Source organism: Xiphophorus hellerii, chromosome 6 (genome assembly GCF_003331165.1).
Source record: "Xiphophorus hellerii strain 12219 chromosome 6, Xiphophorus_hellerii-4.1, whole genome shotgun sequence".
NCBI lineage: Eukaryota > Metazoa > Chordata > Actinopteri > Cyprinodontiformes > Poeciliidae > Xiphophorus > Xiphophorus hellerii.
Genome location: NC_045677.1, coordinates 10,454,929 through 10,482,184, shown reverse-complemented (window position 1 = coordinate 10,482,184; position 27,256 = coordinate 10,454,929). Strand labels below are relative to the sequence as shown.

General features: G+C 37.2%; 2 protein-coding genes across 2 annotated transcripts; both read left to right on the top strand.

Annotated features, from left to right (window-relative positions):
• Positions 1 to 2,176: 2,176 nt before the first annotated feature.
• LOC116721894 (LIM/homeobox protein Lhx8-like) lies at positions 2,177 to 7,322 on the top strand. Its single transcript, XM_032565923.1, has 8 exons — positions 2,177 to 2,251; positions 3,665 to 3,823; positions 4,047 to 4,168; positions 4,598 to 4,818; positions 5,397 to 5,500; positions 5,924 to 6,019; positions 6,329 to 6,509; positions 6,803 to 7,322. The coding sequence occupies exons 1-8, from the start codon at positions 2,177 to 2,179 to the stop codon at positions 6,877 to 6,879; spliced, it is 1,035 nt and encodes a 344-aa protein (XP_032421814.1). The 3' UTR covers positions 6,880 to 7,322.
• Positions 7,323 to 9,536: 2,214 nt separating this feature from the next.
• klhl20 (kelch-like family member 20) lies at positions 9,537 to 22,475 on the top strand. The gene is made up of 14 exons (XM_032566124.1): positions 9,537 to 9,640; positions 11,489 to 11,543; positions 14,609 to 14,866; positions 14,998 to 15,106; positions 15,363 to 15,569; positions 16,536 to 16,694; positions 16,951 to 17,045; positions 17,446 to 17,561; positions 17,710 to 17,893; positions 18,015 to 18,158; positions 18,392 to 18,525; positions 18,699 to 18,907; positions 19,001 to 19,107; positions 19,895 to 22,475. The coding sequence occupies exons 2-14, from the start codon at positions 11,521 to 11,523 to the stop codon at positions 19,977 to 19,979; spliced, it is 1,830 nt and encodes a 609-aa protein (XP_032422015.1). The 5' UTR covers positions 9,537 to 9,640; positions 11,489 to 11,520; the 3' UTR covers positions 19,980 to 22,475.
• Positions 22,476 to 27,256: the final 4,781 nt, after the last annotated feature.

Genomic DNA, 27,256 nt, shown 5'->3' with positions numbered 1-27,256 from the left:
GTTTTTGTGTGTTTGGGGGTATGAGAAGTATTTTTCTATGAAAAAAGCCATCTATCAAAGTTCAAAGTTTAACTTTGAATATCTGCACCAGCCTCCCTCATAATGAGCTCTTAAATGCTTTGCAAACAGAGAAAGGCAGTCCCTACTCTCTAACTCTCAGAGTGTGGATTAAAATATCGCATCCAACACAAGATTATCAGATCAAATACGTGAATCATGCTGATAAATCATAATAATAGAGGTTTTCCAAAAATAATCTATTTTAAATAAAACAAACCATCATAAAACCCAGAATAATTCCAAGGAATATCTTAATCCACACCCAAAATAAACCAAAGCATGTAAAGTTTTAATACATGTCACTGAAATAAACAAAAGGTAATTACAAACCAATTAAAGATAATATTTGGCACATTTTGTGTTCTTGAGAGCTAGGTTAGGCTGTGACATGATCATTATCTATGGAAATACCAACAAATTAAAAAACACCTCGGTGATATTTGCTTTCACTTGTTTGAAAACAAATAAAAATGTTGTAAATTAATTAATTAATTAATTAATTTTGAGGCCCTCAAAACCTCAGGTCCCTGTGAAGCCCTTGCTATTGTCCAGTCAGGCGGCATAGGTTTAATCGGAAGCATGTCCCAAATAATTCAGCTTTTGGCCCCATACAATCTTGAGATAAAATTACTTCTATTGGAGTTTTCTCTACAATGCAATGTAACATTTGAGCAAAAGAGTGGGGGAAAAATAAAGTCTCAACATCTTAACAGAAAGTCTTGATTTCCCTTCTTATGATGGGAAGACTGTAAATGTGAAGCTGAAGGCGGGCTCAGGCCCCCACAGTAGGAGGTGCACTTTTTTCTCTCTCTTTTTTTTTTAAAAATCCCAAGACAAAACACATCTTAGCTCTTACAGCAAACAGTAAGTGGAAGTCACGTCGATAAGCGGGACCCTGACGGACTATAGCTTCAACAAACAGCGCCTTGGACAGGCAGTTATCAGACAAGGTCAGGTACAAAGTCACAGGAGAAAACCGGCCTCTGCCTGCTGCCAACATCTGGCCGGAACGGGATGCTCCTCGAAAATGTTTAACTCTAACAGCGTGGTAAGCATGTCGAAAATTATAGAGCGAGTTGTGCCACAATTAATGTTCACTTCATACATTTTTATATTTTCTCTATTTCTTAAATTAATAGCTGTTATAAGAGAATAGTCTACGAATGTCGTTGTCGTATTATGAATAGTTTGACTGCGCCGTCCAGACATTTAGTGATTAGTTCAAAACTCTGCTGTTATAACCTAAAATAACAGCTATAAAGCGGACCATAATGACCAGTAAAAAAAAAAGGCCAATACTTAAACACTACATTCTCAAAAAAATGTTGTCGTTTTAAACGTCTATTTAATAAAAAATATTTTATGAACAAATATTGTCGGACCTTACATTAAGAACATTAATGGGCAGGATTACGGTTTATTTAAAGTTTTTGCTATTGTTTTGTTTCAGTAACAAAATATCACGTAGAAATACGTTGGTGTTTTCAAATGTAAGTTATAGGTGTTTATGTGTGACTTCACATTCACATTAAAGGACATATAAGTTAAAATACAAAGACATGTAAACAGATATACATAAATCTCCTGGATCGAAGAGTGCACTCAAATAGGGTTAGAGATGGCAGAACGTCTTAAATGTTCAATCTGACCAGGTGAACACACCTTTGCGATCCGCCACAATAGAAAAGAAGAAGAAGAAGAAGAAGTGAACACACCTTCCTGCTATTGGCTGCACGTGCGAGCTCGCGCACAATCAGTGATAATCAGACTCAGGTGTGCGTGAACCAGTTCATTGAACGCCAGTTCTCATTTTTAAAGAGAGATTTGGTTCAAATAAAATTTAATAATGATAATAATAATGAAAAAACAATAGAAATAAGTTAGTACCGTTTGTATGGTCAATGTCTCAACCAAAACAATGGCCTTTACTTATTGTTAATAAACGACAGCAATAAGCACTTTCACGTTGTTTTTTTTTTTTGTTTTTTTTCCGTTTTCCACTATGGGTCGTTATTAATTAATGTAAGCGACCAGGTCACAGAGGAAACATTAGGAGGACGTCAGCGTACATGTTCATTTAGGGTGGTACGTCCTCTGGACTTGTGGCACACAGACCATGTCGGAGGGAGACACATTCACAGAGGAGGATATTTTCTCTCAGCTGCACCAGGAGAACGCCTTTTACGACACAGTAGGTGTTTTCAATATCAAATTAACAGCACAACAATTCTCCCTATATATTTGGTGAGAGAGCCCGATAGGGGAATTAAAGACGGACTGTGTGGCTCGCATGCCAGTGCTCCGGAAAAATCACACAAAGTTACAGATATTTAAGTTAGTTTTTTTTTTTTTTCTTTACTTTTATAGATAATTAGGCTAACAATATACTTGATAAACAGCATTGCTTCTTAACTTTTTCTGACTTCTGTTTTAATTTAATTATAAAGAGCTTGTACTATAAAACTATTAAGCTTGTTTTAAAAGTGAAAACGTATGTAAATGAAGCGATAAGGCTACTTTATATACATTTCAGTATTACTCGCTCTCATATACACTTCATCAAGCTTTTTAAGCAGAGTATTTTGGGAGTATGGTGTTTAAAATGCTACAGAAAAAAAATTGTAGTTGCAATTGATATATTGGGTTAGTATTTAAAATTGTACAAAAAGTCAAAAGTAAGACAACATAAGTAGAAATTAATCAATCAATTAAAAAGGGTAAAATACAGTCCTGGGGGGGAAAAAAGAGTTAAAAATGCCATACACACGTTTACATTTAGTAAATTTTTGGAGACTTCTTCATTGCTTTTTATTTCATTTTAAAAATAACACAGCAGAAACAGGGCTTGTTGAAAAGTCTTAATTATTCAAGTTATCAAAAGAATTGCTGTTTTAAACTTTCCATCTTTGGATTATTTATTTAGGCTAATGAAAATCATGTAATGTTTTCATTTTATTTGGATATAAATAGCATATTTTTGGGTGGAAGCTATGAAAATCTAACAGCTACAGGAGGTAAGTTAGTTACAACCAATTTTTTAAATAAACTGACTCAATAAAATTGCTTGAATATGTACATTAAAAAAAGATTTTGTTCAGTAATTAAATTGATTTGGGTTCTGACTATTCACTTGTATGATGACTTCAACAACTGAATCGTTCAGCTAGTCAGGTTGAAGCATACAATATGTGCCCACTTTGCTAAAGAGAATGATGGCATATTTTTTGAAAATTTCTCAATTCTGAATTATCTTAATATATTTTTAAAGCCTTTAAAGTCAGATAGATACATATTTTCACACAATTCCTTTTTTTGTGTTTTCCTTTGTCAGTGTGGGGTTTGTGTAGATTGCTTTAGTTTCTGCCTCCTATACTGTCTGTTTATTATGGTTCCAATTCTGGAGATAAAATTGTTCTTGATTTCATCAGAGAAATTTTTCTTAAGCTGTGCTTCTTCAGGAGTGCAAGAAATGTAAACTACCAGAACACTCATCAAATAAAATAAACTACTTTCTTCAGTTTTTTCAGCCCCATAAAGAAGTTAGTACTCTGTATCATAATTGTGTAGTCAAAGTTCACAATCTGTGATTACTTGTCACCAACAGGGTTCTTCTGGGGCTGATGATATTTTTGAAGAAGACTCCTACTCTCCTTCCTCTCTCTCATCTTCCTCCTTGCCATCGGTCCCTCCATCTACATCCCACCAGGTGAAGATCGCTTGCGCCTCCTGTGGGCAAGAAATTGTGGACAGATACCTTCTCAAGGTCCGAATCATTCCTTCACCGTCATCATTGCTGATACTGACATCTCTGGTATCCTAGAAAAAATCAGTAGTGAATTATTTTTGCTAACAAACACCCTTCTTCCCTAAACAAATCCAACCTTTGCATGTCCAACCAAATGTATTTTCTTTCCTGTTACACACACATAGTGTGTGGCTTCTGTTGATTTCAAATGTCATTCATTCCCTCCTCTCCCGTCATTCAGGTGAACGACTTGTGCTGGCACATGACATGTCTCGCGTGCAGTGTATGTAAAACGTCACTGGGGCGACACGTGAGCTGTTATGTGAAAGACAAGCAGGTTTTCTGCAAACTTGACTACTTCAGGTGTGTTGGTCCTAGCAGTCTTTGTTTTCAGAATTTCATTGAACAATATTGTTTGAGTAGCAAAACAAAGAGATGTTTAAACTGGTCACAAATATGTGTTTGGTGCATTTAAATAATCAGCAGACAGGAATTGTGTTCCTATAAATTTTAAATTGCATGTTGAAAACTGAAGTGACTAAAATATCAAGGCCTAATGTTTGTATTTTTAATGTTTTTGTCCAATAAAAAACAAGTTTGCAGTAATCATAGCAAACAGTGCTGAAATGTTTGTTGTTTTTAACCTAGCTGCTAAAATATTAATAAGTCCCTGTGTTTCCTTGATTAACAGTCTAGAAGGAAAGCCTGAAAGTGAAATATATCTTATGTGTAAATTTTAACATGGCTAAATATTTCAACCATTTGCCTCGCTTCTTATTTTCTTTCATTTAGGAGGTATGGCACTCGTTGTGCACGTTGTGGCCGGAACATCCATTCTGCTGACTGGGTGCGTCGTGCAAGAGGAAGCACCTTCCACTTGGCGTGTTTCGCCTGCTCCTCATGTAAGCGGCAGCTCTCTACTGGAGAGGAATGTGGACTGGTGGAGAACAGGGTCTTCTGTCGAAGTCACTATGACATAATGATGGAGAATCTCAAACGTGCTAAGGAGAATGGTGAGCATACAAATGGGATTATGCTTGAGAAGTAAGTTAAGAGAAACAGTTTATTCTCTTAAATACTATATATATATATATATACAGTACAGACCAAAAGTTTGGACACACCTTTTAATTCAATGAGTTTCCTTTATTTTCATGACTATTGACATTGTAGATTCACACTGAAGGCATCAAAACTATGAATAACACATGTGGAAATATGCACTAAACAAAAAAGTGTAAAACAACTGAAAATACCCCTTATATTCTAGTTTCTTCAAAGTAGCAACCTTTTGCTGTGATTACTGCTTTGCACACACTCTGCATTTTCTTGATGAGCTTCAAGAGATAGTCACCTGAAATGGTTTTCACTTCATAGGTGTGCCCTGTCAGGTTAATAAGTGGGATTTATTGCCTTATAAATAGCCATGAAAATAAAGAAAACCCATTTTAATTAGAAGGTGTGTCCAAACGTTTGGTCTGTACTGTATATATATATATATATATATATATATATATATATATATATATATATATATATATATATATATATTCCCTTCAATTGCTCTATTTTGCTGTGTCTTCCTCTAAAGAGCAACCAAAATTGGACGATGACCTGGCCAACCAAGATGATCCGAGTGCAATTCCCCGACCAGCAAAGAGGGCCAGGACCAGCTTCACTGCTGACCAGTTACAGGTACTTTGACCTGGAAGTTGTGGTTCCCTAAACCATTTTCCCATGAATAGAGAAAAACTAAGAATTGTTGCGATGCATCCATTAAAAATGTTACTTCAATTAAGACATTTTGAATTATTATTTTTTTTCTTTTTGTTTTTCATTTTTTTAATTATCCCAAATATTTTTACTGGGAGCAGCAACAATTCCACACAAAATGTGGAGATTTTAATTATTGCATCAGATTTTATCAGAGCATTTCTTTCTTGGTGATACTGAATGCAAACAGAAGTCTCTCTTGGTATTATAAATCACAAGCCCCAGAGATCTGTCTAGCTTGTCCTTTAATGTTTCTGCAGATCATTTTGGAAACAGATTAACTGTATATATTCAATAAAGTCTGATAAGTGTTTACTAAAACTTTCTCTGTCACTCTATCTGTAGGTGATGCAAACCCAGTTTGCTAAAGATAATAACCCAGATGCTCAGACTCTGCAGAAGCTGGCAGAGAGGACAGGTCTTAGCCGCAGAGTAATTCAGGTAATTTTATTCAACATGTTCAAAATGACCATTTTGGCCTTTGTGATGTTGGATATATTTGCAAAAATATAGTGTTCAAAATATGTTGACCTTTGAAATTAAGTAGGTATTATACGTGTTTTAGTTCTTAGGCTCTGTAGCCTTGCATGTTTTGTGCATTAAAAATGTAAATTTCCCTGTTTTACTGAATTACAACAAAATAAAGTTACAGGATACAAACATGCATGTCTCTAAGAAAAGTATCATAACACCAAACAAAAACAAACTACATGTCTTGCCCTGTAATAAACTTTATTTCCCCGTCTTCAGGTTTGGTTTCAGAATTGCCGAGCTCGTCAAAAGAAACACATTGGCCCAATTCAGCCCTCTTCAGCCATGATGACATCACTTGGTCCTACTCAGCTTACTCCACCTTTGATGGAGGATCTACAATATACAACCTATCTTTCTCCTGACACACCACTTCTTACTACTCTGACTTATATGGAAGGTAATGAAGCTATGCAAACCCTTAACACTGTTCTAAACTCCTACTGCTAAAAACAGCCAACAGATCTACAGTATCTATTTTAACAGGATGTCATAAGATGATCTTCCTCTTCCTGGATTTGGCTAATATTTATTGATTTGAAATAAACAGTATTGTTTTTTGACACCCACATCTGGCAAATTAAAAGCCAATCACAGTTAAATGACAATTTTGCTTACTAAATCTTAAGTTGACACCAGTTAAATCTGCTTTCTTTGACTTATTTTTTTTTCTTTTTTTCCTCACTTTTCCAGTTCAAACTCCGGACCAACTTTTGCTTCAGCCGCTCATGTCAAATTCACTGACACAGCTCCCAATGAGCCACTCCTGAATACCATTACATAGAAAATGAGTCTAAGAGGTTGAAGAGATACTCTAGTGGAAATCAGTTATTTGTCTATAAATGTCTTTACAGGTGTGTAAGGGGTGAATGGGTAACTACCGTATAAAATAAGAGCACTAAACTGCCAATATCACTTGGTCACTGTAGAAAGAAAGAATAAACTGGTAAAGTCAATGAATTAATTTAACTTATTCATGGAGTCACATGAGAAGTTGTTAAAATATTAATGTTTTCAAGATGAAACTTCTGTTTATATGTATGTTATGAATTTTTGTGTATTTAATTTATCAAAATATATGAAATCTGGCACTTTGTTATTGAATATAAAATTACTTTAGTTTTGTATGCATTTGCTTTTGCTAAGAATGTAAAGAGAATGTGAGCAGTTACAATGTGGAAATTAAATGGTTTGATTTTTCTTCGTATTGAAACTGTGTCAGCAGTTACTGGACTATCTCGCACTACAAATTGAAACCACTGGAGAATGTACAGGAGGAGAAAATTACATTTCTGTTTTTCTTTTTAAAACTGTAGATCTGCACAATGCAGGAGCAATTAATGGAACAATAAATTTAGGCTCCGTTTATTTGGCAAAGATTGTTTCAGTGTGCTATAACTGTTGGCTAATGTATTCCAAGTGTCAAATATTTGCATTATATATATTAATGTAATGTTCAGTTAGTTAAACAGGCTCTTTGGCTGCAAATTCTTGCAGCAGACACAAATGACATCACTTAAAAGGATATAAATGTCACAGAGAAATGGAAGCATAGATGCGGAAGAAAAGAAAATTGTCACAAATTATTACGTCTTTTCTTGTCATCACATTAGTTAGTATTGTTATTGAATTTCTAATTTTGCGCAGCCCTGTCTGATAGTCTGTGCATCCAGATTTAAAGTTCCTAAGATGTTAAAGTGTGCAAATTGAAGAACAAAAGCTGAATGGCTAAAAAAACATTTCCATGTGAAAAAGCTTTTTATTTTAGCAGGTGACATATATTCAAGCCATCACAATTCATAGAGGGAATTTAATGACATTTACACTGGATCAGAGGTACTGGGATACATTTTTTGTTGTTTTATTTTTTTAATCAAATCAGTTGTTTTTATAAATTAAATTCCCCTAAGAATGCAGTTGTGAAAATAATGTATTTGCACTAAAAGTCACAAATCGTCTCTGTTGCTAAATAATAAAGTAAATACTAATTTATTAAAGATTAATTTGGATTCAAAAATACTTACCGAATATTCATACATGTTACACTTAGTTGAATCAAGTCATAAAAATTGTGGGAAAGATATCAAGTGTTAGTCTGATAAAAATGACTCAATATACAGCAAATCTTACAAGCATGTAGTATTCTGTAAGACCAAAACAAACCACTTATGTCAACACCGGGAAAAACTACTGAAAAATGTAAAATCAGATCTTTCACTGTGATTGAACTTGAAAGGCAGATAGAATGATCAAATTTATAGTAATAAGTGCGTGGACATAACATCCATTTCACTACATATCTCATTGCATGGACACATTTTTTTTTACAATGCTAAAGAAAAGCACTAAATGTTCACGTAAACAGAATTCATGCTGTTTTCTTAAATATGGTCTCTAACATGCAAATGTGGGCATAAAATAACCTTGACTTTTTTTTTTATCTTTGCATATTAAAAGTGTCTAAGCTATTTAGCTGATTACATCCAATGTATCAAAAATCACACGGAACTGATATGATTTTATATGACAGAATAAATAAGTAAACTAAATTGTAATAAATCAATTTGTATATTTTCCATGACATTTTATGGCCCACCACAAATTAGAAATAAAGAACAGGTAAAGATACAGAAAGAAAATAAAACAAAAATAAAAATTGAGACAGTAGAAGTTCAGGACAAATCTTGGTGTGTAAGTTTTTCATAGTAGATGAACAGATCTTTGAAACTTTGAAAACTTTTAGTAACCATATACAAGCCATATACACTTCACATTTTTGTATCACTTTGTATTGGTCAATAAAATTCCAACAAAATACAGTAAGACTGCAACAGTAAACAAAGTACAGATTTGACCGATGTTTTAGCAACACTATTTTATTTCTGAATGTGGATAAGGAAAAACTGAAAAGGAGCCCGCTGTCATTCATGTAGATAAAAAAGAATAAGGAAGACAAAAAGATTTGGAAAAACAAATTATTTTTTATTTTAATTGTAATGTAACACAAACCTTTCTTTTTCGTCTGTGAGACTTATTTGTGTAACTCCAAATCTCTTCCTTCTCTATGATTTAAAAAAATAGACAACAGGGAGAGACTTAGGTTCTTGAGAGAAAAATAAAAATTACAACACTACGTCAAGAAATCTCATGGAAATCAGCGCGCTCTGGTGGATGGTGAGAGTAAAAAATTTATCTGAGTACTGAAGTTTCTATCTTAAAGGAAATGTTCACATTTTAGACAAAAAAAAATGCTTTATGACCACATTTTATTGTAAAATATATATATACCTCATTCCTCTATATTCCTTCGTGTATGTTTCGCTTGTTTTCGCTGATACTGTTTTCTGGTGCTTGGAAAAGATTACGTAATCTCGTAGTTTTATTTTGAAAACATACCCGGAAGCGGGGTTTTATCATTTGGCATGCGCAGTTCACAAGGAGGAAAAGCTTCAGCGGGTACCAGCAGTTGGGAACTGTAAACACTATCTTCCGAGGCTACTTCTCTCTCAGTCACTGGGATGGAAATATAAGGTAAACCCTCTCTTTAAATACTCACCACTGTAGCTTATTGTGATTTTATTTTTCCTTACATCGTGTATACATCGGCTTATACAAACCTTGGCACACAGTTTATCCAGTGAGGTTTTGTCCTAATCTAAAGCTAAGGCGTAAACGGCCACATATGCATGAACTTGTAAGCTAACTCATAAAGGTCTGCTTCAAATAGCAATCAACTCATCTCGCTGTAATAAGTTGCCTCTTGTACAGTGACGACATGTAGCTTTTTATAACGCTAGCTCCTGATTTTAGCCTCCCAAACACTGGGAAGTTGATCAACGTCCGTCAGCAAGTGTTGCTTCGTTTATTCCAGTTTTCTAAGAGAAACATTGGCTTTAGTAGGTTACCCAAACCATATTTATTCAGTAACATTTTGTGCAGTCTAAAAATGACCGATATTTCATTAATAGCTTTTTGTTTTGCGCATTTTAGATAAACTAGTAGTTAGCCTGTGTTAGCTTAGCTACGTTTGTCGGGAAAAAAAGTGCATCTCGTATTACTGGGCGTTTTTTATGTAGATGTTTTTTTTTTTTTTCTATCTTATTTCAAAGGGGGCTTGTTCCGTAAAATTACTGCTATGAGGTAATAGATGCGCTAAATCCGACTGACTTGTTTCCCTTTGTGGTCCTAAACATACACAGCAAACAGAGAACAATCAAAACTGCTATACATAAATGAAGAGTTTATGAACCGCATTTTTTATTTCATAAACGTACACAATGCAAATACTGCTTACATTCAGATATAATTGATTTTTAGAAATGTCCCCTAAAGTACCTTGATACATTATAACAGAATTTTAAACTATGACTAATTGATACTAGGGGCATTTTGTAAGTGATTTTAAAACACAAAGAAATGGGTAATATGACAAGATTAATGTCTGTGTTGTTGTCTGTGTTGACATTTTAACAATTTATTCTTCCCCTTGTTTTAGCGTGATAAACAAATATGTTGTAGTGGCAAGAGTAAAGTTTACCTGAGTTTTGTTTGCCATTTAAAATTATTCTCACTATTTTCTTCTACCATAAATAGATAGAATGTTGTTCTTCAGAGATGTCTTCAGCCCGATCATTGCCTTCCTGCAATTTCTCATCTCTTTTAAGTGCTCAAAGCAAAGCATAAAACAAGGGGCTGGTTTTTATGAGGCCTTAGTTGTGGTTGAAAAAAGAAATTTTTCTGTAATATTCAGAAATTCACAAATGCCATACTTCGAAATACTTTCAGCTATAGACAACATCCTTAATATACACTCATCCAAATTGGGTCTTTCATTTGTCAGTCTGCTGTAACTTTAAATTTGCACGCCACTTTTAAGATGATTATGGCAGTGCCTTATGGTAGTTTATGAACAAAACATTATATTGTAGCTAAATATTAACGCTTCAAACTTCCTTGTTATTGGTTTAACGTTGCAGTTAATAAATGTTGCAAAGGTTTTTGGGGCTTTATATTTCAACGAAGACCAGATCTGACTGGACTTTGTGTGTCTGCTGCTGATGTTGACTAGAACTATATTGTTTTGATGCAAGAACAGAATTGTGAAGAAGGATTTTAATGCTGAACATGACATGTCATAACGACAAAATGTGCTCAACAGATAACGAGCGCAGTCAGGAAGGTTTTTTTTTAATGGAGATGAATTTGATAGCATTACGTTACAAAGGCCTGCTCTTAAGGGTTGTAAAAAAAAAAGAACTGAAAAGATGACATGCGTTTCCAAGAGAAAATGTAAATCCAGAAACTATTTGCATTTACGTTTTAGAAAAATGTTGAGCCTTGATGAACAATAGATTGTGATTTATTCTGCTGTCTTTACAGGGCGACGTGAATCAGATATTGTTCTTCAGTGCATGGACACAAAGCCAATGCGCAGGTAGGTGTAAATATACATAATTATTTTTCTGTTGCCTCTGGACTCTAGAGCCCTGTCTGAAAACCACTTAACTGCATTAATGCAGTTTGAGAATTAAGATTTAAATCATTTTTACTATCTCCAACATAGTTCTGACAATTCTAAACAGCTTCTAGGTACTTATTCAGACATCAGCATATTAGCCATAATTGATTTATGGGGGAAAATTTAATGGCTTAACACTCTGGAGTGAAACTAAAAAGATTTTTGTCTCCACATTGCATTATTGTGATAATAGTGTATGCAATACATATAAAGTGAAGAACTTCCATAAATATTGAAGTACCGTGCATTCAGGCTGTCAATACCTGGGAAATAGTCAGTGACACAAGTGGTTTAATACACATCATTAACAAACTACAACTAAGTTGTTTCAATGCAAAACAGCAGACGTCAGCCTATTTTGTTCCAGTAGCTGGACAGACGACTCATCTATCTGAAAGGCTCATTTATTGAGATCTGCTTGCTAGCAGGAAGACAGTAAAACCTTTTTAATTCCTCGTGTATTGCAAGTCGTATCGTCGCTATCCCAACAATCACCAACGTTATCTCACATTTCATTTTTTCCTAATATCGTTCAGCCTTATTGACTTGGTTGAGGGTTGAAGTAGAACAGGAATGTGGTTACACACGCCCATGTGCTATGAATAAACTTTTGCCATCACCATGACTGAAAAAAGAACTTGTTGGATTACCATGTGCGCATGAGGTTTAAGAGGCAACAAAGGTTAATTGGCCAAAGAGGGTGGAATACCACTATATATTTAATATCAGTCAATAATGTCAGTTGTTTTAAAGTTATAGATGTATTTCTGGAGGTCTGTTTTATTTGGGATGATTAGGACTGAGTGTAGATACAGTCCCTTGCAAAGTTGTTTCCATCTCTGCAACTTTTTTTTTTTTTTTTAACATCTTGTCACTTCACATTCACTAGCTTCAATATACTGAGTCTTATTTGATAGACCAACACAAAGTACAAATGTCGAATTGTAAAGGTGATCATAATATTGAAGTAGAAATAAAACTACTTAACAGTCACTGTAACATATTATATTACATCCACTTGTGTGTAATTTGAACTCAGTGAACTCAGAGAACACAGCTGCTCTCTGAAGGCCCCAGAAAATTGAGAGAGATTGCTGGTAAAGACGAAAGAGCGCGTCTGACAGGTCAGGGATAAACTTATAAAGAAGAGTAAAGCAGGATTAAGCTCCAGGAAAAAAAAAAAAGGTTTAAACATCTGACAGAGCAGTGGTCAATCCATCACTTGGAATTGGAAAGAGTTGTAAGACACAAGTCTAAACCTTGCTGTCCAACTAAACTGACGAGCCAGGAAAAAAAAAAAAAAATCATTTATCAGAGAAGCAACCAAGTGAACAACTAATGGTGAATAAAAATTTGTCTCTGCCCTGCGACAGACTGGCGACCTGTCCAGGGTGAAATTTGTCTAACATTTTTATTCCAGTCAGCTGACAGTTGCATATATTTTTAAAATCTCATCTACTTTGTGTTAGTCTGTCATAACATACATTGACGTTTCTGGGTATGACATGACTCAGTAAAAAACAAATCAAGGAGTATACTATTGCAACAGACTTTAAATGTAAGGAGTTGTTTTAACAGCAACACTAAGTGCTCTAAGCACAAGTGCAGCGTATAAACGACAACTTATGTCTGCAATGTGTTTTCTGTTTTGAAGACAGAATGAAAGCAGCAGCCAAATTGAATTGAATCCTAATGACCTATGAATATGACCGATTAGATTTATTTTATTTTGGTAAATATTGCTCCCTTCACACAGCACAATTTAACTTGTAATTCAGGATCGCCCCTCCTTTACTGAATTTGTCCCATCCAACGTCGGATGGTACACTTTCTAATCACATTCGTTCTGAATCAATATTTACCTGCCCGTGGCTCAACAGAATTGGTTTGCACAGATATGTAAAGCAAAGTGAGATCCGACCGCAGTGGCATCTGTTGAAGTGGATGTGTTTAAATGTCAGGGACCTTTGACTGGCACTGCGAACATAATCTGAAGTGAAACCCGGCATCAAAGTGACTGTGTGTTCTCGGAGCTAAAGAGATCTGGGGGACACACGGAGGTAAGCGACTGGTGTGGATACGTTTACACTGACTGCTACATGTATAGGTCAGCGACTTCACTATATTTGGTTCAGCTGACTTAGAATTTGCCCAGGTCTCTGCAGTGGCAGTAGAGACAGCATAGAATGGACACATCTATTCGGAGAGGGGGGCGAACTTTTAGGAGCAGGGAGGTATAAAATATCCAACTGGATTCGATACACAGTTAAAACAAGGTGAGGTGAGCTGTAGAGGACTTCAGTCATTAGAGTTTTCTCCATCAAGTTCTGCTTATTAATGCTGTGTCATTCCAAACCTGATGGCCTGCATTTCCTGTGCAAAGTGCCAAGCTGAAGTTTAATTTCAGCTCTTTCATTTTCATCTGCCCAAACCGTCACTGAATGAAGCTTTGCTTTTTTTTATACTTCAAGCTTCTCATTTGTGTAAATTTACTTCAGGTTAACAGAAGAACATCTGACTTTATATGATGCCATTTCAGAATTTGGAGAGAGCTTTAATACATCTGGAAAACAGGCTACAAAATTTTGAATTATTGAGTAACGGCTGTAAATTTTGTAAATTTTGTAGAAATAGGTTATGTGATTTATGGTGTACTTATTATTTTTTTAAATTAAAGATCATGCATAATCAGACAAAACATCTTAATAAAAACTCAAATTGTTCCAAGAAGAAAAAAAATCCATTACATTTATAATTATGTGTAATCATTTTTTTTTTGCTAAATTGCCCCACGCTAGACAGAATTAACCAGACTGCTTGTGCAATTCCTGATCTGCCAGGTTAGACACGTGAAAAATAAAAGAACAAAACTTGTCCTTCTGTTGCAAAACAAAATCGATTAATTAGGATGCCAAGTTGTAATTCTGCTTTTCTTCTTTCTCCTTTCAAATTTGTTCCTTTCTTTTATTTTTAAATCAAAGGGCCACCAGCGCACGTCAGGACGCCACTGGAATGGACATCACCAGCCGCTGTACCCTGGGGGACCCCAACAAGCTGCCTGAAGGGGTCCCCCAGCCAGCACGCATGCCTTACATATCGGACAAACACCCACGGCAGACGCTGGAAGTGATCAATCTACTGAGGAAACACAGGGAGCTGTGCGACGTGGTGCTGGTGGTGGGCGCCAAGAAGATTTACGCTCATCGTGTGATCCTCTCCGCCTGCAGCCCATACTTTAGGTATGAGAAGGCGCTCTGCGGTTTCCCCCCCCCCCCCCGGCACGTTTTCCATTAAATTAAAGGTCAAAAATCTGGAGATCCTGAGAATTGGCTTCAGTAGTATTGAATCTGTTTTTCGGTGGTCTCCTTAGGGCGATGTTTACTGGGGAGCTGGCAGAGAGCAGGCAGACTGAAGTGGTTATCCGTGACATTGATGAGCGAGCCATGGAGCTGCTCATTGACTTTGCCTACACCTCACAGGTAGGAAGGACGGCGCTTGTTCATGGTACAAAAATACTTGCGCACACATGCTGGTGGAAGCTGAAAATCTGGAGATTTTATAGTTTATTCTCCTGAGTTTAGATCCGCTGATGCTTTTAAAGTGGCTTCTTTTCTTACTAGTTTGAATTAGGTTTTAAATAAAAGAGTTATGAGAGTTTATCTCCTGGAAAACCCCCGACCTATGTTGGCTTGATACGAAAAACTATGTAAACCTTATTCGTGTCTGGCCTTGTAGGTGACAGTGGAGGAGGGGAACGTCCAGACGCTGCTTCCTGCCGCCTGTCTTCTCCAGCTGGCTGAGATCCAGGAGGCCTGCTGCGAGTTTCTAAAGAGACAGCTGGATCCATCCAACTGTCTGGGCATCAGGGCCTTTGCCGACACCCACTCCTGTCGGGAACTGCTGCGAATTGCAGACAAGTTCACACAGCATAATTTTCAGGAGGTAAAAACAGATGCAAGAAGAGGAAAAGCGCTTTTAAATTTGCTGTTGTTGTTTGTATTGATCCTGTCCTAAGCTCTGCCAAGAAAATTACTTTTAATGGAGCCGTAGCACATTACAGTAGTGATGTAGATTTGGACATCTTCTCCACGGAGGTATCACTCCTTCTATTTAAAGGAGGACAAGTTCATGGGAGCTATAGAGGACTGGATTCCACTTAGGAGAAAATACTTTTTTAAACTATCTGCTGAACATCCACAATACAAATGTGCAGAAATGGCATTCAGTGTCTTTTTTTTTTTTTTTAATACACCATCATTATTTCTGCTGTTTCAAGCAGATGTAGAATAGATCTGGTCAAATAGCTCCTCAACCAGTTTTCTTAATGTTTTTTTTATTATTATTATTATTATTATTATTATTATTATTATTATTGTTGTGAATCTCTGCAAAAATCATAAGGTAGGGAAGCAGCAGAAGAGAATATGTCTCTGACTTTGCTAGAGTCTACAGTGAAATATGTTGAATGTTTAATTCAGAAACTGTTACTTTGACTTTTCTATTCCCATAATTACAATGACAGACTTGTTGTGAGACTAATTCTGTTGATGAATGAATTAATTGAATATAGGTGTCCGTTTTCCATTTCAATTAGTCAACAAAAAAAAGAACATTTATAGAAACTAGTGGTTTGCCTCTGGTGTGGTGCTCTCACATGTCCTGGTAATTTAATAATGATACATGATTGGTGCTGCTGTTCATTTCTTAGGTCCTTGAACCTATAAGACATTGCTGCCTTTATTGTTTGGATTTACACACAGTGTCTTTACTTCACTGTGAGAAGTATGACATGTCAAATCCTAAAATGGTAACTGAGTATGTAAATTCAAGATTGAAATTATTTCAGAGCCTCACACTAATCAAAGCTGATTCACTGAGACTTGAATCCTCCTCTGCGTGTGATCGCAGGTAATGGAAAGTGAGGAGTTCATGCTGCTTCCTGCCAACCAGCTGATTGACATCATCTCCAGCGATGAGCTGAATGTGCGGAGCGAGGAGCAGGTTTTTAACGCCGTTATGGCATGGGTGAAATACAGCATCCAGGAACGCAGACCCCAGCTGCCCCAGGTTTGTTGGAATATTGTTACTGCAGGAAGCCGTGCAGTTAGCGAGTGGCATTTCAGAAAGTTCTGGATCATTTAAAACGTCTGATAGTTGGTTTTCATCCTGAGATAAATCTGGTAGTTTTGCTGCATTTCTTTATGTTTTATTATTTCAAAAATAATGTCTGCATTTCAGTATGTTTAGGCTTCATATGTGCTTCATTATTTCCTTGTTGATATTCAGATGAGATGCATGATGCCTCCTAATGTTTTCTCTGCAGGTTCTGCAGCATGTACGTTTGCCATTATTAAGCCCTAAGTTTCTGGTTGGGACCGTTGGTTCAGACCCCCTGATCAAAAGCGATGAAGAATGCAGGTGGGTGTTTTTTGTTGTTGTTTTTTTTACTTTTATTAATATTTCTTGACAAAATATATAGCTTTTGTAACATAGATATTCAATGGTGTGAAAAAGTGTTTGCCTCCATCCTGATATCTATTTTGTTTTGCAAGTTTGTCACACTTCAGTGTTTCAGAACAGCAAACCAATTTAAATTTTAGTGAAAGCCACACAAGTAAACACAAAATTGAGTTTTTAAACGAAGATGGTAGGATAAAAAGAAAACCCTACATGTGTGACAAACGTGCCAAAAAAACAAACAAACTAGGAAATCAGGAAGCAGTCAAACACTTTTCCACATCACTATACTGTACATTCCCATTGATCTGAAGGAAAATAAAATAAACAGAGACATGATGTAATTTCTCCACTGTTTCAGAGACCTGGTTGATGAGGCCAAAAACTACCTTCTGCTTCCACAAGAACGGCCGCTGATGCAGGGCCCCAGAACCCGCCCTCGGAAACCCATTCGATGCGGAGAAGTTCTTTTTGCAGGTCAGGAACAAAAAAAAAAAATATCCCGAAATGCAGTTGTTTATCTCTCACGGTATTTGATATGTTGTTAATGTGTGAAATTATAAAATGTTAGTATTTAGGTCCTCATTGTACAAGTTTGAGTCATTCTATTTATGCTATTCTGCAGTTGGTGGCTGGTGCAGTGGAGACGCCATTTCCAGCGTGGAGCGCTACGACCCGCAGACTAACGAGTGGCGCATGGTGGCTTCGATGAGCAAACGGCGATGTGGAGTCGGCGTCAGCGTCCTCGACGACTTGTTGTATGCGGTGGGCGGTCACGACGGCTCTTCCTATCTCAACTCCGTGGAGAGGTCGGTGCGACAACTGCTCATGTTCTCTTTACAAGCCGATCACCCAAAATACTATTGTTTAGGTTGATGAAGGAAGGGATGCAATTCTCTTTAAACCAACGCTTGATTTCCACCTGTGCAGATATGATCCTAAAACCAACCAGTGGAGCAGCGACGTTGCCCCCACCAGCACTTGCCGAACCAGCGTGGGTGTCGCTGTCCTGGGTGGATTTCTGTATGCTGTCGGAGGACAAGATGGAGTGTCTTGTCTCAACATTGTTGAAAGGTTTGCCCTTGTGCATAAATTGAGCTCAGTTTACTTTTTTTTTTTTTTTTTTACACTTTATTAAATATTTAATCCTGTAGTTGTTCTCAATTCCTGCAGGTAAACAGACATTCTTGTTTGTATAATGAGAATTGGAAGCAGTTATTGAAATTGACTTTGCCTCATCTCTTATTTTACCGGAATTAATTTACTGTGTAATTGATTAACTGTATCTTAACATAACTTCCTTCTAGGTATGATCCAAAGGAAAACAAGTGGACTCGTGTGGCCTCAATGAGCACCAGGCGGCTTGGTGTAGCTGTCGCTGTGCTGGGAGGATTTCTTTATGCTGTAGGAGGGTCTGATGGGACATCTCCTTTAAACACGGGTACTGTACCTCGTAAAAAGGCAATATAAACCTCTTTCAACAGCTACAACAGGAATACATTTTTATAAAAAAAAACCTTTTCCAGACTGCTAAAAGCTACTAAGCTACAAATGTTGTTGTTTCTACCGTCTGAAACAATACCATTCTATTTCCGTCCATTTTTCTGTCATCAGTGGAGCGCTACAACCCTCAAGAAAACCGCTGGCACACGGTGTCTCCCATGGGGACGAGACGAAAGCACCTCGGATGCGCGGTCTACCAGGACATGATCTACTCTGTTGGGGGGAGGGACGACACCACAGAGCTGAGCAGCGCAGAGAGATACAACCCCAGGACCAACCAGTGGTCGCCAGTTGTTGCCATGACGTCCAGACGTAGTGGGGTTTGTATCTGAGTTTAAACCACTAAATTAATAAACACTGGATGACTTTGGGTTGTTGTTGTGTGATACAAAGCTGTAAATGTGTGTCTGTAGGTGGGCTTGGCAGTAGTGAATGGTCAGCTGATGGCGGTAGGTGGCTTCGATGGGACAACATATTTAAAAACTATAGAAGTATACGACCCGGACGCCAACACATGGAGGTAAGTCTTTTTGATTTCATCTTTAAAATGAGAAAAATCAGTAGGTTTGTCAAAAATTTATGTTGGATTCGTTATTTAAATGTCTTTTTATTTGTTTTGAGTTTTAATTCAAATTTCATCTGACTGATGTTTAAGTGGAGTTCTAAATTTGCCGTCAGAGAACGGATTAAGCCTGCCAGAAACCAATTTTGATGAGTTTACATGGAAACCTTTGTAGGCAGGAGATTGTTTGGAGTATCAAACAATGACATGGATGTTTTATATAACCGTCTATGCAGCTCACACCTATGATGATTTATCTGAATGCAGCTTCCTGCTTTGCCATCTAAAGCACATGGTGATCTAAAGTTGCAGAAGACAAAAAAAAATTAGTTGTGGCTAAACGTTATTGTGATTGTTGATGGACTGATAGGCACAAATTGGGAGATATAGCAACATCATTACAGCTCCTTGCAAAGGTATTTATGAAACTGATCCACTTCCTGATTTCTGCTGAAGAACAGCATCTACGTAGCATGACGCTGCCCACACCTTCTATCTCTGTGGGGATGGTGTGGTTTGAGTGATGTGCAATTTTACTTTGTAGCACATAATTGTATGTGCTATTTTAATTCTATCTTGAATTAAAATGCATTAAAGCTTCTAGCATTTAAAATGTAAAAAGAAAATCAAGGTTACTTTTGCAAGAAGCTGTATTTTATTTTATTTTTTTATTCAACTGACATCATCATGTCTTCTGTGACTTGATTCCGTCAACTTGGTGTTTGTACTCTCACCTTTTCTCCAGGTTGCACGGTGGAATGAACTACCGCCGGTTAGGCGGAGGAGTGGGCGTCATCAAAATGACTCACTGTGAATCTCACATATGGTAACGGCGCCCCCCTCATGCGTCGCTCGTCTCGCATACCTTCACTTCTCATGGCGTCTCGATGGATATTTAAGCAGCTCTTGTGCCTCTAAAAGAGACAAGGATAAGAGAAACGTGGGAGTGAGCATCTGGAACTCTGGTTCATCCCCAAGCGTCACTCGGAGGTCATTAAGTTCATCCTGGCTGTTTTGATTTTATTATTTCTCTGATCAACCATGCTCATTGCAAACTGCAGAGGGAGCAAAGTTTACAGAACCTCACTAAGCTTCCAGTTTGGACGGAAGCGTAAGGAGTTTTCGTCGTCCAAGCCTCACTGTCTGGGTTTGAATCGGCATGTGTGACAGATGGAGCACGCCACGCACATCACTGATACCGGAGGGACATAATCTGATCTGCGAGTTCCAGAGGAACAAGGGTGTCAGAAAGAACTGGTTCGCTAGACGAAGTTTGTAAGAACCGTGGCAACCTAAAGTGACTTTTTTTTTTTTTTTTTTTTTTCAAATCGGCAGTCACCAGAATATTGTCTTCAAGAGACAACGGTGCACACGACTGTCAGGAGCGAATTTGTGCTTTGTCTCTTGTAGTTTTTAAACTTGCACCTCAGCTGTGGCCTCACAGCTTCTGGCATGTTTTGCGGGATTGAAACTTAATACAATAAATTGTTATAGGCCTGTACAGTTGGATGCAATAGGCAAGACGATGTAAATGGACTGTAACTGTTACCATTTCTAGAGTTAAGTTAAAACGGTGTAGTTGGTGAATGAAAAGAAACCAAGGTCATCAAATAGTGTCACTGTTTTTTTTGTTTATTTTTAGGCAATTCCATGGCTGAATCTTAAAGGCATAATAACTGTGATTTAACATGAACATTAAGTTTAAGTACCTCCCACACAACTCATCTGTCTCAGATGACAAATGTTTGAATTTACCTCGATAAGTAAGCAGCCACTTTTAAAATCAAAGTCTGAAATGAGTTTACCTTAAATTGCTGATGGTTTTTGTTCTTAAACCTAAAAAAAAATCCCCAAAACTATTATCTTTAGCAAATAAAAACAGGCAATTTCTGCTGTTGAATAATTTACATTTGACTGAAAGAAAACTTAATGAAGGATTATATTACCTGATTCAGCAGGATGCCTCTGGTTTGCTGAATAGTTTTTTTCTGCGGAAAACAGTAGAACTTGAAGAATAAGTCTGTAGTGTCAGAATTGATTCTTCCTTTTTGGTGTGGTAATAAGGTAAAACATTTGCAACATTAAAGTTGCCAGGGGGGGAATTGTAGTGCTTGGCGTGAAAAATCTTAACCAACATGGATAATTTTAAGAAATGACACCATTGTTTTGCCTTCTTTTGGATCATCTGGGTTACCGTAGACTCATTCAGGCACACCATTATCCATCTCCATTTAGATCCATAATGTTCCCAATTCCATTATCCGGAAACTGTGTTGCATTATTTTTTTAACACATTTGTTCTAAAAGCGGTTAAAACAAGTTTCTGTAAAAGTGATGAATAAAGTAGCACTAAAGGTTCTGATATTGGTTTACACAACCATAAACGTTTATGGCACAAAACCATGGTCTGCTCCTTGTTTAGTTGTTTGTTTTTTTGTTGTTTTTTTAACTGAAGTTGCGGATAACAGTGGCGCCACCTACTGGAGAAATAGTATGTTACACTAAATCAAAAGGAGTCGCTGATCTCAGCTCGGTGTAAGAAATACAGCCAGCATAGATGAGAAAAGCGGTTTGGCTACATGTATTGCACTGTGACTGTGTTCCAGTTTTAATCTTTTTGCTTTTAAAACTTGTTTTGTAGGGAGCTGGGGGAGGCTTCTATTTCAAAGAGGAGCTTAATATGATCAAAAGTTTAAATTGGAAATGAGACATTTCAGGATTTTTAGAGCTGGAATCATCTATGAGAAACTCTTGCTGGGATTCGCTCTGTTACACGCAGTTCATCTGCTCTCTGTTCCGCTCAACCAGCGCACACACACAAACACACACACGCCCGCGACTGAAACGGATGCAGGCAGGTGTAGTTATTTTTAAACACAATTTTCTGTGCGAGAAGGACCTAATCTGAATGTATGTGAATATTCAGCGGTTTGTTGACGTGTAGAGTTGGCCTTCAAGCAGGTGTTCAGCATAAACCCCAGCCGTTTATGCTGTTGAAAGCTCACTTGAACTTTTGAATCGAAACACTTCCTGCCTTTTTGTCTTTTGGGTTTTGTTTTTTTTTTCTTGTTTTAAGCCGACATTGAAGATGGGCTCTGCAGCATGCCATACGTGTATATTTGTGGTTGTGACATATATTTCATGCTGTCAGTTGCTTAACAAAACAAAATGCTGTCTGAATAACTGTGGTTGCCTCACAAAAGAAACTGTTCTATTTAAAACTTCATAAATGTCTCTGCTTTTATCCTGGGAAATCCACTTACTGTTCAGTTCTTTTCTCTACAGATTATTTACCACAGGCTAATAAACTGCTCTATTCTCACTGACTGAAATTTTTTCTCATTACCTTTTAAATTCCCTTTTCTTTTAAATTTTGTTTTCAGTAACATGAAGCTTCTTCATTTCTTATCTGGGTCTATGATTACATCTCACTTTCACCAAAATATCATTGTGATAGATCTCAGCACAACTAATACTTGTGTACCTGAATCAAAGACTAATTATAGTTTGTGCCGGTTAAAAGATTACTCTATTGATCATGTTTGAGAATTTAAAAGCTTACCTCTGAGAGAAAATGTTATCAGATGTATATGAGCCCAGAGTGCATCATGCCCTCTAAACTGTTGCTTTTTCCTCTGGCTTTGTTCATTTCTTTGCCATTTTTTAAAAATCATAAACCAACAAGGACATGTTTTTATGAAAACACGAAGAGTTTGAATGACAAAAAATAAATATGCATTTTCAATATTTTCCCCCAGCTAGAATATATATATATATATATATATATATATATATATTGGTTAAAGAATTTATTTATTAAAGATCTTTATTTTTTCAAACATAGTAAAGAAGTGCTGTACAAGATAGAGTAAAGAACATGGGCATGTAAAACCAGAGAGAGGAAAATTAGACATAAACATGCATAAGAAGATGAAGGGAAATGCTAATGCCAGTGTAAATCCTAGTCAAATGTCTGGCTAAATTGGCTGGTTTTTAAAGTAATTCACTGATTAGACAGGGTTGACTTACAGAGTCGTTAACCAGCTTCGTCTCGTCAGCAGAAGCACGATCATCATTGCTACACCCCCATCAGCTTGTATTTTAAATACCTTGCATTTCGTTGGTGTAGGAAGATGTTTTTTTTTTTTTTTTTGATATGCCGAAAAACATTGAGTGAGATGATCATCAGGTTCGAGTGGATCCTGCCTGAGCTTTTTACCATGTGTGCCGTCCTGGACGGGTCACACTGACTCCACCTTCGCTTATGTGAGTTTCATTTTTCCCTCTGTGTTTTTGGGAACTGATGGGACAGCCCCATTGCTTTCCCCACTGTTTGACCGTGACATCTGCCTCGCTTTTCCTGAGCATCAAGCTGCTCTGTACTGTACTATCAAGTCCTGGTATTAGAGTATTTCTTGTCTGAGTATGACTGCATAACAGAGCAAACTAGAAATGAGCAAAAATCCCAAAGTTTTATCCACTGCTGCTGCATTGATTTATAATACACAGTTGGGCTCATGATGGACAGTTTAGCAGAGAGATGTAGATCAATATACCCGGGGCAGAGATACTGTATATTGTATTCCTTCTTATCTTCAGTGTCTTTGCTCATTTTTATATATATTTTTTTGTGGTTGCTAAAATAGCCTTTATTTCAATAGCTCTGGCTCTAGAATCATGTGAAGCTCCTCTTTTCCTAACTCTGCAGTGTTGGTCTAAATTAAACTAAAATATAAGTCCATTTAAACAAAGAGTAGATTTTAAGAGCAAGTCATTGATTTTTTTCAGGCCTGCAGTAAATTCCATAAAAAAGAAGAGATGTGAATACTTAGGCCTGGTGATGGTTTTAGCTTTCACCGCAAACTTTTGTTTATCCATCCTTTCTCTGTCTTGTGGATGTATATTTACAGACCCCCTATGACTCGACGATGCACTGGCCTGAAAAGTAAGCAGGGATGAGAGAAAGGTAATAGGCTTCTATATATGATGTGCCCCAAAGGCTGTGCGAACAGACTCCTAACACACCTACAAGCTCCCACTCATCTGAAGGAAAGCAAACATTCACACATCCCTGCTTCTTGGCTCTCTTTCCTTTTCAGTGCTGCTTATTTCTCCATCCCATCCTTCTCCCTTAACTGTCTCATAAATGTACACTGAGCCCGAGGCTGCAGGCTGTTCTTCGCTGAACAATCTCCTGCTCACTGTGTCCGTCTCAGAAGAATCACCCACCCTCTAAAATATACACCAAGCTATGAAACCTTTGCCCTGGGCACATCTCCAAACAATCTGAAATGAACTTATATTGGTTTGTGCCTCAGCTGGAACCTGACGCTGCAGCTGTGTGTATACTCCAAATGCATGGCTGTGTCACTGGGGCTTTCTCACCATCTCGCAAGAAGTTCTAACCTAAACAGTGATCCAGAAATACAATCTGCTGCCCACTCTGTCCTGTTCCTGACCAGCCCCTCCACAGAGGATACAAGAACTGAAGATGAACTGACACGAGGGAAAAGGTTATGTTTATTCATCCGGCTTTGTAATGTAGGGTATCTAAATGCAAAATTACACTCACACCAACTCTGTTCTTGCTTTCTGTTCTTTGCCACTGTAGATGGGATTTTAAAAATGCAGTCGGCTTAAAAGGCAAATTTTGTTGCCTTCAACATGTGAACCATGAATTAATCACACTCAGTGTCTTATCATTGTTTTTCAAAGCAGATAAATAATTCTAAATGTACTTTTCTAACATAAAGAGAACTTTTGGAGGTGGATATCTTCTCACAAATCAAAAGCAGATTCACTGTTTATATATATATATATTTTTTGCAAAGGACTTTGATGCAACTGTTGTTACACAAGACTGAAATCTTGTGCAAATAGATACCCTATTATTGTCAGTACAAAATAGATTTATACTGGGACTTTTATGTTCTCGCCTGCACTGCCATGTTATAGACAAGCACTTCACGGCTCGCGTTACAGCAACACAGCTGTTGCAAAAAATGGGAGTGCTGGTGCCCAGCTGTGTGCATTAGAGTAACCACGCTGGGTCAGAGCAGAAATGACAACATGTACTCTAATGCAGGTAGAATTTGAGTTCTTTTGGATCACAATCTTTGTCACAGCTGGTTATTTAATAATGTTGGAAGAACAAAGGCGGACCGGGCTCACCACAGAGTGTCTTTAAATCAATAGAAAGGGTGCCGGTTTACTAGGTCTCCAAGTTACTGGCCTCAAACTGCATTTCTAGTCAGTTTAATTGTGTCATGTGATAATGTTGATGTTCATGTTTGGTAGCGTTGTATATGTAACTCCATCTTTCTGTTGATTTTGCTTCAGTGTGCATAGTTTTAATCTGTTTTACTCAATTTTTTGACTTTGTTTATGGAAATTATAACTCTTGTCAACTACAAGCACAAACACAATTATAAAACGTTTTAAAATTTCTGTTACATAATTCAACTGTTTGGTTGGAAGGGACAACACATATCTGTCTATTAAACAATCCTGAATTATAATCTTTTATTTTTCTAACTTTAACTTTAATAGAGAAAATTCTATACAGATATGAATTATTGAAAGTATACTGAAAGTAATGTGATGTAATTTACCACCTTTTTTTCCAGGAACATCATGAAGGTCATTGTGAGATGAGTGTTGATTATCATGAAGTCCTGATTATGGAGTGGCCTCTCCTCAGGATTTTTCAGACAGAGTGCTAGTAATAAGTCTGAGACAGCACTGATGATAAAGAAGAATTTAACTTTGGAGGTACTGAATATAAGAAACAAATCTAACTCAGTTGATGAAATCTAATGTGGCATTTGGGGATTGTAAAAAGAATGTGTCTAATCTTTCTTTGTTAACATTGCAGAAGGCCAACCAATGACATTACGCTCCTCCGGTATTCTTTGGACCACATATTCGCCCATGTTTTAAATTACGTTAACATATAGCTCAAAGGCAAGCCTCGCCTCAACGCCTCGAATTTCTCCCGCTTGTCCCTGCGAGGGGACAAGATACATATGTTTTTATTTTATTACACTGGTGATGCCATCACACTTGACCATTTGCATGCTACAATTCCGAGATGAAAATACTCCGATATGAACGAGTCTGCCTCTTTCCAGTAATTATGCGTTTTCTAACACTACACGGACACTTTAGCAACTATAAAAACTTAATGTTGTGCAGAAGAGAGGACATTTGTGAGGAGCAGATCACATTTATGACACGATGCACCAACTTCTGTTCATGCTCTGCTATTCAGATACCAGACGAGAGTAAACAAGACGTGCTTTAGTTTTGTGTTCAGCCCGATTCAAGGCTTACAGCGATTTGTCTGCCTCGCCTGTGGATAAAAATCCATCAAAAAATACTGATTAATCATCTTTCTCAAAAGAATTGACTCCTGATACCATGCCACTTATTTTCCATTATGGCTGAGGATGATGGAGCACATTCATTATTTGGACTCCAATCACATTCTCTGTCCTTGGTAAACAGATGATAAAGTCTTTAAACTGGTTTGACACACACACACACAGAGAGAAGCATTAGACATCTTCAATCAGCCAACTCATCCCAGGGGTCCTCTACTGCACATTATAAAACAAAATCAGGGGCCAGAATCATAAACGTTGTTTATGCAGAAAGTCCATTCAAATATCCTTTTTGCACACACCAGCCAGTAGGGAGGGGCGCTTTGTGAAAACCTCAGACCAGACCTAATGAGAGTTTTCCGTCGCACGTTTGCATGAATGCATAAAGAGACTGACCTAAAGTGACTCATTACACCTTAAGAGAACGAGCATTTTGCTCTGATTAGTTGTGGCGTTAATAACGTCTCATCAATTTCCTTCTAAGGATTTTTATTGGGCAACATAATTAGTGTGTTTACTTCTGAACATTAGAACCCCGTCTTGCCCCTAAGCCATTGAGTGAAGCTCTGTTGAAAAATTATGAGCACATCATTTTCTACCTGGAGTAGAAGTCTCTTGAAGTCCTCATTTATGACTCTCTTTTTTCTCTCTCTTGCACCCAGAGGTCGGATTCTCTGAGTTGCAAAGTTGGAAAAACAACAAGAGCGTCTAAAGCTGAAATTCTG

Bases quoted from the DNA above. Each gene is read 5' to 3' on its own strand.
- LOC116721894 (XM_032565923.1), top strand. From the start codon at position 2,177: ATGTCGGAGGGAGACACATTCACAGAGGAGGATATTTTCTCTCAGCTG. The intron at 2,252-3,664 runs GTAGGTGTTTTC...TGTCACCAACAG, and splicing joins AGAACGCCTTTTACGACACA to GGTTCTTCTGGGGCTGATGA. The intron at 6,020-6,328 runs GTAATTTTATTC...CCCCGTCTTCAG, and splicing joins TTAGCCGCAGAGTAATTCAG to GTTTGGTTTCAGAATTGCCG.
- klhl20 (XM_032566124.1), top strand. From the start codon at position 11,521: ATGGACACAAAGCCAATGCGCAG. The intron at 16,695-16,950 runs GTTTGTTGGAAT...TTTTCTCTGCAG, and splicing joins GCAGACCCCAGCTGCCCCAG to GTTCTGCAGCATGTACGTTT. The intron at 18,908-19,000 runs GTTTGTATCTGA...GTGTGTCTGTAG, and splicing joins TGACGTCCAGACGTAGTGGG to GTGGGCTTGGCAGTAGTGAA.